The following is a 12,052-nucleotide window of genomic DNA, read 5'->3' as shown; positions in this document are numbered from 1 at the left end:
GAATAGGAGTCTAAGCAGCGACTATGTAGGTGGACAGTGAGGGAGCGGGGAGGCAGGTGAGTATGAAGGTCACATCCCCGGACTCCGCAGCCCTTGTTCTATGTGCCCATAACTTTACTTTACGGGACTGATAGGACATGATGGGTTCCCCTTACATTTAGAGGGGTTGTCCCTGATGGTTGCCGGATGATTGCTTTCTAGAGCCAGGATATGGAAAGGGAGATGTAGCTTTGCAAAGAGCACATTCGAGTGAACGGGCGACTTGAACCCAATGGGTCCTCCAGAGCAAAAATCACTATTGACTTGAAGGAAAAGCAGTGAGGGTACTTAGAGGGTGCCTGGTGATATGGGCCCCCAGGGGTTGGGTCCTTTTGCCCTTTGTGGTTGTACATTGCTCTTCATAACCAGGTGTACTGTATACAGAAGGATTGCTGATGGCACTGTCCATTATGTGACCAGGTCTCTTTGGAGCCAAAGTCATGATGACGGGAAAAGGTCCGATGGTTCTAGGATTTATCTGTACTTTTCAAGACCTGAAGAGCTGGGTGAGTAAACCCCCGTTAGGATTAGTGAGTCATCCCCCTCCGTTAGGTACAATATACAATTCTGCCATACTTATACAGAGGGTTGATTGTCAAAACCAATCAACCCCTAGAAAGAGTATGTGTGTATGTGTGTATGTGTATATATATATATATATATATATATATATATATACACAGATAGTCCCCGACTTGCGAACATTCGACTTACGAATTTCGCAAGATACAAACTATCTGTACAGTATGATCATACTGTGCAGGGACCAGACAAGCTTCTATCAAGCCTGAGAAAAGCCTTTCCGGTCAGATCGTGGTTGCTAGGCAGCCGGGGGCCTTCTGAAAGGCCCTAGGGCTGTCTATGCAGAGCGCCTAGCAAGCCGTGCGCTTGATGGGCACTCTGCATAGGCAGCCCTGGGGCCTTTCAGGAGGTCCCCGGCTGCCTAGCAACCACACAGCGTCCCGCGATCTCATCGTGGGACGCTGTACGGGCCCCCTGAACGTCGGGTGCAGCGGGCACCCGGCGGCAGCAGTTCTGATGAGCCGCGCCGCTCGGTGGAACTGTTAACACTCTAAATACCGCTGTCAGAGCGGTATTTAAAGTGTTAACAGTTCTGACAAGCGGCGCGGCTCGTCGGAACTGCTGCCGCCGGGTGCCCGCTGTAAGAACAGCCGGCACCCGATGTTGTATGGAGCGGGATCCGCCCGCTCCATACCATTTGTTCGACTTGCGAACAAAACGGACTTGCGAACGGGCTCCCGGAACGGAACCTGTTCGCAAGTCGGGGACCAACTGTATATATAAAGCTGAAAGCCCTCACTGACTGACTGACTGACTGACTGACTCACCAAAAGTTCTCCAACTTCCCAATGTCGTAGAAACATGAAATTTGGCGCAAGCATAGATTATCTTCAAAATAGGAAAAGAAATTGGGTCCCAACTCGATTATTCAATTCTAGCGCAAAAGAATTGGCGTCGAAATTTAACGTACATAATCTAAATCACTCACTTCCCAATGTCATAGAAATGGGAAATTTGGCCCGAGCATTGATTGTGTCATAAATAGGAAAAGCTAATGGGTCCCTACTCGATTATTCAATTCTATGCGCAAAAGAATTAGCGTCCAAATTTTACGTGCGGAATGTAATTTCTCACTTTCCGGTGTCATAGAAACGTGAAACTTGGCACGAGCATTGATTATGTCATAAATAGGAAAAGTTCATAGGTCCCAACTCGATTATTCAATTCTATGCGCAAAAGAATTAGCGTCCAAATTTTACGTGCGGAATGTAATTTCTCACTTTCCGGTGTCATAGAAACGTGAAACTTGGCACGAGCATTGATTATGTCATAAATAGGAAAAGTTCATAGGTCCCAACTCGATTATTCAATTCTATGCGCAAAAGAATTGGCGTCCAAATTTTACGTACATAATCTAAATCTCTCACTTCCCAATGTCATAGAAACGTGAAATTTGGCAGGAGCATTGATTATGTCATAAATAGGAAAAGCTAATGGGTCCCAACTCGATTATTCAATTCTATGCGCAAAAGAATTAGCGTCCAAATTTTAAATGCGGAATGTAATTTTCTCACTTTCCGGTGTCATAGAAACGTGAAATTTGGCACGAGCATTGATTATGTCATAAATAGGAAAAACGAATGGGTCCCAACTTGATTATTCAATTCTAGCGCAAAAGAATTGGCGTCGAAATTTTACGTGCGGAATGTAATTTCTTCACTTTCCAGTGTCATAGAAATAGGAAATTTGGCACGAGCATTGATTATGTCATACATAGGAATTGCTAATGGGTCCCAACTCCATTATTCAATTCTATGCGCAAAAGAATTAGCGTCCAAATTTTACGTGCGGAATGTAATTTCTTCACTTTCCGGTGTCATAGAAACAGGAAATTTGGCACGAGCATTGATAATGTCATAAATAGGAAAAGCTATTGGGTCCCAACTCCATTATTCAATTCTATGCGCAAAAGAATTAGCATCCAAATTTTACGTGCGGAATGTAATTTCTTCACTTTCCGGTGTCATAGAAACAGGAAATTTGGCACAAGCATTGATTATGTCATAAATAGGAAAAGTTAATAGGTCCCAACTCCATTATTCAATTCTAGCGCAAAAGAATTGGCGTCGAAATTTTACGTGCGGAATGTAATTTCTTCACTTTCCAGTGTCATAGAAATAGGAAATTTGGCACGAGCATTGATTATGTCATAAATAGTAAAAGCTAATGGGTCCCAACTCCATTATTCAATTCTATGCGCAAAAGAATTAGCATCCAAATTTTACGTGCGGAATGTAATTTCTTCACTTTCCGGTGTCATAGAAACAGGAAATTTGGCACGAGCACTGATTATGTCATAAATAGGAAAAGCTAATGGGTCCCAACTCGATTATTCAATTCTATGCGCAAAAGAATTAGCGTCCAAATTTTACGTACGGTATCTAATTTTCTCACTTTCCGGTGTCATAGAAACGGGAAATTTGGCACGAGCATTGATTATGTCATAAATAGGAAACGCTAATGGGTCCCAACTCGATTATTCAATTCTATGCGCAAAAAAAATAGCATCCAAATTTTACGTGCGGAATGTAATTTTCTCACTTTCCGGTGTCATAGAAACGGGAAATTTGGCACGAGCATTGATAATGTCATAAATAGGAAAAGCTATTGGGTCCCAACTCCATTATTCAATTCTATGCGCAAAAGAATTAGCATCCAAATTTTACGTGCGGAATGTAATTTCTTCACTTTCCGGTGTCATAGAAACAGGAAATTTGGCACGGGCATTGATTATGTCATAAATAGGAAAAGTTAATAGGTCCCAACTCCATTATTCAATTCTAGCGCAAAAGAATTGGCGTCGAAATTTTACGTGCGGAATGTAATTTCTTCACTTTCCAGTGTCATAGAAATAGGAAATTTGGCACGAGCATTGATTATGTCATAAATAGTAAAAGCTAATGGGTCCCAACTCCATTATTCAATTCTATGCGCAAAAGAATTAGCATCCAAATTTTACGTGCGGAATGTAATTTCTTCACTTTCCGGTGTCATAGAAACAGGAAATTTGGCACGAGCACTGATTATGTCATAAATAGGAAAAGCTAATGGGTCCCAACTCGATTATTCAATTCTATGCGCAAAAGAATTAGCGTCCAAATTTTACGTACGGTATCTAATTTTCTCACTTTCCGGTGTCATAGAAACGGGAAATTTGGCACGAGCATTGATTATGTAATAAATAGTAAAAGCTAATGGGTCCCAACTCGATTATTCAATTCTATGCGCAAAAGAATTAGCGTCCAAATTTTACGTACGGTATCTAATTTTCTCACTTTCCGGTGTCATAGAAACGGGAAATTTGGCACGAGCATTGATTATGTCATAAATAGTAAAAGCTAATGGGTCCCAACTCGATTATTCAATTCTATGCGCAAAAGAATTAGCGTCCAAATTTTACGTACGGTATCTAATTTTCTCACTTTCCGGTGTCATAGAAACGGGAAATTTGGCACGAGCATTGATTATGTCATAAATAGGAAAAGCTAATGGGTCCCAACTCGATTATTCAATTCTATGCGCAAAAGAATTAGCGTCCAAATTTTACGTACGGTATCTAATTTTCTCACTTTCCGGTGTCATAGAAACGGGAAATTTGGCACGAGCATTGATTATGTCATAAATAGGAAAAGCTAATGGGTCCCAACTCGATTATTCAATTCTATGCGCAAAAGAATTAGCGTCCAAATTTTACGTACAGTATCTAATTTTCTCACTTTCCGGTGTCATAGAAACGGGAAATTTGGCACGAGCATTGATTATGTCATAAATAGGAAAAGCTAATGGGTCCCAACTCGATTATTCAATTCTATGCGCAAAAAAAATAGCATCCAAATTTTACGTGCGGAATGTAATTTTCTCACTTTCCGGTGTCATAGAAACGGGAAATTTGGCACGAGCATTGATAATGTCATAAATAGGAAAAGCTATTGGGTCCCAACTCCATTATTCAATTCTATGCGCAAAAGAATTAGCATCCAAATTTTACGTGCGGAATGTAATTTCTTCACTTTCCGGTGTCATAGAAACAGGAAATTTGGCACAAGCATTGATTATGTCATAAATAGGAAAAGTTAATAGGTCCCAACTCCATTATTCAATTCTAGCGCAAAAGAATTGGCGTCGAAATTTTACGTGCGGAATGTAATTTCTTCACTTTCCAGTGTCATAGAAATAGGAAATTTGGCACGAGCATTGATTATGTCATAAATAGTAAAAGCTAATGGGTCCCAACTCCATTATTCAATTCTATGCGCAAAAGAATTAGCATCCAAATTTTACGTGCGGAATGTAATTTCTTCACTTTCCGGTGTCATAGAAACAGGAAATTTGGCACGAGCACTGATTATGTCATAAATAGGAAAAGCTAATGGGTCCCAACTCGATTATTCAATTCTATGCGCAAAAGAATTAGCGTCCAAATTTTACGTACGGTATCTAATTTTCTCACTTTCCGGTGTCATAGAAACGGGAAATTTGGCACGAGCATTGATTATGTAATAAATAGTAAAAGCTAATGGGTCCCAACTCGATTATTCAATTCTATGCGCAAAAGAATTAGCGTCCAAATTTTACGTACGGTATCTAATTTTCTCACTTTCCGGTGTCATAGAAACGGGAAATTTGGCACGAGCATTGATTATGTCATAAATAGTAAAAGCTAATGGGTCCCAACTCGATTATTCAATTCTATGCGCAAAAGAATTAGCGTCCAAATTTTACGTACGGTATCTAATTTTCTCACTTTCCGGTGTCATAGAAACGGGAAATTTGGCACGAGCATTGATTATGTCATAAATAGTAAAAGCTAATGGGTCCCAACTCGATTATTCAATTCTATGCGCAAAAGAATTAGCGTCCAAATTTTACGTACGGTATCTAATTTTCTCACTTTCCGGTGTCATAGAAACGGGAAATTTGGCACGAGCATTGATTATGTCATAAATAGGAAAAGCTAATGGGTCCCAACTCCATTATTCAATTCTATGCGCAAAAGAATTAGCGTCCAAATTTTACGTGCGGAATGTAATTTTCTCACTTTCTGGTGTCATAGAAACGGGAAATTTGGCACGAGCATTGATTATGTCATAAATAGGAAAAGCTAATGGGTCCCAACTCCATTATTCAATTCTATGCACAAAAGATTTAGCGTCCAAATTTTACGTGCAGAATGTAATTTTCTCACTTTCCGGTGTCATAGAAACGGGAAATTTGGCACGAGCGTTGATTATGTCATAAATAGGGAAAGCTAATGGATCCCAACTCCATTATTCAATTCTATGCGCAAAAGAATTAGCGTCCAAATTTTACGTACGTAATCTAATTCTCTCACTTCCTGATGTCATTTTATATGAAGGAAACGTCGCATGGTTACCTCCACGTGGTGTTTTCTGGGTAACGCAGAGAACTATGCAAAATGGTGAACATATGTTTTTCCTCAGTATCTCTAAAGTAACCACCAGATAAACACCAGTACCAAATTAACTCGGGCGAAGTCGGGTATATCAGCTAGTATATATATATATACACACATATACTCATTGTATCTCCCCTCCTGTAGAAGTTGCCGGATGGACTGAAACTTGCTCTGTGTGATTGTAACATTGATATAAGTGATTACACATCAGCGCAGAAGTATAATTTATTGTAGAACTGACCCCTCGTAGGGAGGCTCTACCCTATTGTACCACCTCTAGCTTGGATACAAGATGTGATACGGGTGGGCATGGAGGCTCTAGTACTCTGTTGTACTGCCTCTAGCTTGGATACAAGATGTGATACGGGTGAGCATGGAAGCTCTAGTACCCTGTTGTACCACCTCTAGCTTGGATACAAGATGTGATACTGGCAGGCATGGAAGCTCTAGTACCCTGTTGTACCACCTCTAGCTTAGATATAAGATGTGATGCGGGCATGGAGTCTCTAGTACCCTGTTGTACCGCCTCTAGTTTGGATACAAGATGTGATTCTGGCGGACATGGAGGTTATAGTATCCTGTTGTACTGCCTTGGGCTTGGATACAAGATATAATACGGGGGGCATGAAGGCTCTAGTACCCTGCTGGGCCACCTCTAGCTTAGATACAAGATGTGATACAGGTAGGCACGGAGGCTCTAGTACCCTGTTGTACCACCTCTAGCTTGGATACAAGATGTGATATCGGTGGGCTTTGGAGGCTCTAGTACCCTGTTGTACCGCCTCTAGCTTGGATACAAGATGTGATATCGGTGGGCTTTGGAGGCTCTAGTACCCTGTTGTACTGCCTTCAGCTTGGTTACAAGATGTGATACAGGCTGGCATGGGGGCATACAGGTTCTATATGGTATCCGGCCACATATTGCTCCACATTTGCTGTAACTGAGCTTCTAGATCATGCAGGCTGTGGAAGTTGTAGTCCCAGATGGTCCCATACATGTTCTACTGGTGATAAATCGGTTGACCGGCTACAGAAGTGTGACAATGTTGTGGGGGCTCCTGTGACCCCTTATGTGTGCGGCCGAGCATTATCCTGCTGGAAGTCGCCATGAGAGGAACACATGTGGCTGCAGGATGTCCTGAACATATCGCTGAGCTGTCATTGTCCCTCGTACCACCACTAGGGGGGACCGACTGTTGCATGCGATGACCCCCCAGACTATCACAGCAGCAGGGGGCAGATTACCATCCGGCTGTTTGACACCCAACTGGAAACCCTACACACATACCATATAGAGTGCAACATTCACACACGTCCATGCCACATTTTTGTGACGTCGGCTCATGCTTCATACATATGGAGATTTGTCACATTATGAACAATGTGACGTTTTTCATTAATCTTCCTGTAGGACTCGGTGAACGATCCCTGTTATTTATCCCCGCAGATGATGGTTCCTCTACTGAAGTCGGATCTTTATGAAGTCATCCAGTCGGCCATTGAGAAAAGACTCTCCTCTCATGTAGTGATGTGGTCTCTGGATAAACGTGGGGCCAACAAGACAAGCAGTGACATCTGGAGTAAGTGACGTCGCACTCCGGGCTTGGTAGTGATAAGGTGCTCCTATACCTGCGCAATGTCTGACTGGGCCTCCTTGTCATCAGTAACGTCTAACAGGTTGTTTGTGAATCATCCTATAAGAAATAACCCAGGTGATGGCTGCAAGGTCCCTCCAAATGACGTCTGCTGGACCTTCGGGGCCCATTATTATCCAGAGATCTCCAGCGCTCTCTGTCCACCAAAGAATGTACAAAACATTCACTGACCGCCCCTTTATTAGCCCCCAACTGGTAGTGTTGGACTCCTTTGGCCTTCAGAACTGCCGCAGTTCATCATGTCGTAGATCCCACTCGGTGATGAGATCGATTTGCAGGAATATCGGCCCCTGCGGACAGGAAGCTTCTTGTAGTTGCTGCAGATTAGATGGAGGTGCTGACATGTTCTGACCGGCTGACAGGAAGGGGTCAGCGATTCATGCTGCTTGCACCAAATTCTGACCTCCCATCAGCTACAGAGATCTGAACCCATCTGACCAGGAGATGTTTTCCCACTGCTCAGTGATACAAGTTTTGCGCTCTTTTGCCCGCTGGAGTCTTTCTGTTTCTCTTAGACACAATGGCGCTGGAACTGGTCATCTGCTGTTATACCATCCATGCGGAGGAGCGGCGAGTTGTATGTTCGGACACGTTAGTTGGAGCTCCAGCTTTGTATTGAGCTGACTGTGCAGCCTGTTGGTCAGAACGATTCCTGACATCCTCCTCCGACCCCTTTCAGTGATGAGTTTTTCCATCCACAGGATCCCCTTTCGCTCGATGTTTTTCCCCGATCGCGCCATTCTCACTATGCTCTCCGGATCGTTACACAAGAAAACCCCCCGTGGCTGGCAGTGAGACCCCGGCTAGTCCAGCACCGATGACCGGCCTTGTTGGAAGTCGCTCCGATCGCTGGATTTTCCCACCTAATGTGGATTCACACTAAAACTGATCCACGGAAAACTTGTCGCGTGATTTTATGTCGCGCTTCGGAGTCATGGGGAGAATTTCCGTACGGGGGAGCGCCAATCGTAAGAGGGCGGGGCTCTGATAAAGGGGGGTTCAGTGTGTAGTTTATGTTAGGAAAACTGTACTATTTAAAAAAAAGGAAAACTATTCCCTTTGTTTTTAGGTTCTGCTGAAGGAGTCAAACAGCCCGATCCAGACGGGGGACATAGATCCTCCACCACGCTGGCGTCTAATGACACCGGGTCCTCTACAGTCACAGTCGCTAGTCCTGTTGTAGTTACCAAGTGCAACAAAATTGTGACATTTCCTGGAATGGCCTACAGGAGACGCTCTCTATCGGTCGCCCAGAAGGGTAAAGTGAGGTGGGCGATCTCCTCTTCATGCCGGTTTTATTGATAATGTAATATATTGACCATCAGTCCTATTATGGGACAGAAGCACTCTGAGTAGTGTCCTCTATATGATGACTGCTTACATGTGTCGCGGGTGATGATGCACAACACAGGCTCCAGGATACGATGCAGATGATGGAGGTACAAAAATAGGAAAGTTTTATTTTCAACAAATAACTGTGGAAGGAATAGTAATATGCGACTGCGGGAACAAATACACGTCCGGGAGCTTCGCGCTATCCTGACTACGACTAACTAAGGCTTGGCAGCGTTACTATAGGCACACTGTAAAAGAATAATACTTCACCCAGGAATGTTACAATACCCGCATCACACAATATTAACTAGGCGACAAACTTAATAAGGCAGTGGAACAATATGTTGCACAGTCCGATAATAAAAGAATGGCGCAAAGAAGGCGCAACAGTCCAGGTTAAAGCAAGTCGGAAGCGACTAAAGGTGGGAAATACTGAAACACGTGATCAGTGTATTCTATTGAATAAAAGAAGTTTTCCCGACCTTTGGTCACTTCCTACTTGCTTTAACCTGAACAATGATTTTTTGAAAGTGAGGAGATAAAAATGAAAACATGAGAAAACTGTCAATTTTGGTGAGATTTGCAGACAACCGAATGAGAGTAACGGGTCATAGACATGAGACGGCCGCAGAGCTCACCATGTACCTTGGCATCTTTATGGAATCCCTGCCCAGCTCTTGGTCTGTCGGCACACTCCGGAGATCACAGCTCACACCCCAGATGACTTCACAGGGAGTTGGGACTCGGATGTAACAGTGATGGCATGTTACAAATTGTTTGGGGGATGCTCAGTAGATTCATACAGTTCTTGTCTCTTTTGTCTGCACCCAAAAATAGACATAAATCGCTTCACCCTGAGACCCGTGAGATGAATGACTCGGCTTCAGGTGCTGCACCGCCCGGATCCACCGGTATGGCTTGTTGGATGGGTAATGTAAGACGTAGCACTGTACTGATAGCAGAAGGAGGAAGAAAACACTAAAAATCAGAATTTATATACAATATGATGACCGTAGCAGAGATGTCAACTTGGGAGAGCCCTTCACAGAGGGAGACTAGAGCAATCAATCCCAACAAGAATGGGAGTGGCCTCTTTGAGGGGTGTGTCTATATATATTCAGACCCCCTATATTAAAGGGGTTTCCCATGCAAAAACTATTGATGACCTATCCATCAATGGGAACTGAAGCCAGGTATTACACCTCCGATACTTCAGCCTCCGACACCAGGATCGACCATGGAAGTGCAATGGCAGGCTTCAGCTTCTGTTCATTTCAATGGGCATGAATCTGGCTATGGCGCTTCCACTCCCGAATGACGACATCCAGCACTGCTGCACTAACAGCAAGTCGGGTGATCAGCTGATTGCCAGGATCCCAAGCGGCGAGTCCCCACGATTATCTATTTATGACCTATCCTGAGGATAAATTATTAATAATTTTTGCCTGTAAAACCTTTAATATTAGATCTGAAACCAGACCCTCTAATATATTCAGACTTTATACATTCATATCAGACCCCTAAACTCATTCCATACCCCAGCCTAGATCCCTATATTATTAATAATAATCTTTATTTGTATGGCGCCAACTTATTCCGCAGCGCTTTCAGGCACGGATAAATGCAAAACAGTACAACAATTACAATGTGAGGTACATTGGGTTTGACACAAATGGGTTGGGGGTTGTTACCATGCAGCGGTTGCGGCTCCTCCCAAGGCGGCGTTGTGCTGGGTCCCGCGGTCGGGGCACGTCCCCCCCAGCTTGTGGTCCAGCTATTGGGGCCGCGGGTGTTGGGCTGGCGTGGTGCTGGTGGCTTATGGCGCGGTGCGCACGCTTGGTAGCCCTGCAGCGCCGTGAGCGCATGCACCCAGAGTGCAGCTGCTGTGCACGAGCTCCCTTTTGATGTGCTATGGGGAGTTGGCTGTCTCCCTCTCTTCGCCTCTGGGCGGAGGATTCTGTTTAAAAGTCTGACAGTGACTGCAATCACTGCCAGTTATTGGTTTCCCTCAGCTTGATAGCTAGTCTGCCTCTGTAGGTCTCCTGCCTCTGTCAGCTTGTCTGCTATTTTGTTGCCATCTGCCAGGTTGTTCCATCTGCCTCGGTACTATCAGTATTGTTTCGTGTTTATCATCTGCCTGTCCTGTCGGTAGTCTACCCATTTCATCTAGGTACGCCAGCGTTCCTTCTCGGTCCCTAGATAGTGTAGGCACCGCCACCCAGTTGCCTGCCTGGGGTTAGCCAGGGGTGGAGGCAAGTAGGCAGGGACAGGGGTTGCGGTTAAGATCCAGGGCAACTCGGACTGGCGTATTCAGGGTATATTACTGTAACAGGGGTGGTACAGAAGGTGCAAGGGGTGGGGGGGGAGCAAGGCAGGGGGAACACAGGCAATAGGGAATTTCATGTGGAAATATGTTATTAGATGGCAGACTGGGTGGGGCGCCATAGGGCGGGGCAGGGGACTAGGTCAGGAGATTTGGTATGCTTCCCTGATGAGGTGCGTTTTTAAGGCACGTCTGAAATTTCGTGCATCGGGAATTGTCCGGATGCCTTGGGGTAGAGCATTCCAGAGGATGGGTGCTGCTCTGGTGAAGTCCTGTAGGCGAGCATGAGAGGTTGGTATTACAGGGGTGTTTAGTCTGAGGGTGTTAGCCGATCGGAGTGAGCGGGCTGGGTGGTATACTGACAGTAGGGAGGCGATGTATGGTGGTGCAGCGCCATGCAGAGCTTTGTGAGTGAGGTAGAGGAGTTTAAATTTAGTTCTGCAGTGGATGGGCAGCCAATGCAGCGACTGGCATAATGCAGAGGCGTCTGAATAACGACTGGATAGAAAAATGAGCCTAGCTGCTGCATTTAGTATGGATTGGAGCGGAGCGAGTCTAGTGCGGGGGAGGCCGATGAGTATATTAAACTCAGACTCCAAACTAGACCTGCTTAGTATATGGAAACTCCTATATTGCAATCAGACCCCAGACCAGACACCGATATTAATATCAAACCCCAAACCAGGTCCTCTTTAACCCCTT

The 12,052-nt window shown here is 44.4% G+C and overlaps 2 protein-coding genes across 2 annotated transcripts in view; one reads left to right on the top strand and one right to left on the bottom strand.

Moving 5' to 3' along the window:
- DNAJC28 (DnaJ heat shock protein family (Hsp40) member C28) overlaps positions 1-9,868 on the bottom strand; it is a 43,008-nt gene extending 33,140 nt beyond the window's left edge. The window contains exon 1 of the mRNA XM_066599031.1: positions 9,673-9,868. The gene's annotated coding sequence lies outside the window, so the exon portion shown is untranslated. The remainder of the gene's footprint in view (positions 1-9,672) is intronic.
- LOC136625026 (trifunctional purine biosynthetic protein adenosine-3-like) overlaps positions 1-12,052 on the top strand; it is a 41,773-nt gene that overhangs the window by 18,391 nt on the left and 11,330 nt on the right. The window contains exons 8-10 of the mRNA XM_066598945.1: positions 460-545; positions 7,449-7,617; positions 8,762-8,950. Of these exons, the coding sequence (XP_066455042.1) occupies positions 460-545; positions 7,449-7,617; positions 8,762-8,950 (444 nt within the window). The remainder of the gene's footprint in view (positions 1-459; positions 546-7,448; positions 7,618-8,761; positions 8,951-12,052) is intronic.

The sequence above is a fragment of the Eleutherodactylus coqui genome, chromosome 4 (genome assembly GCF_035609145.1).
Source record: "Eleutherodactylus coqui strain aEleCoq1 chromosome 4, aEleCoq1.hap1, whole genome shotgun sequence".
Lineage (NCBI taxonomy): Eukaryota > Metazoa > Chordata > Amphibia > Anura > Eleutherodactylidae > Eleutherodactylus > Eleutherodactylus coqui.
The sequence above is the reverse complement of the archived record's forward strand: the minus strand, read 5'-3'. Positions and strand labels throughout refer to the sequence as shown.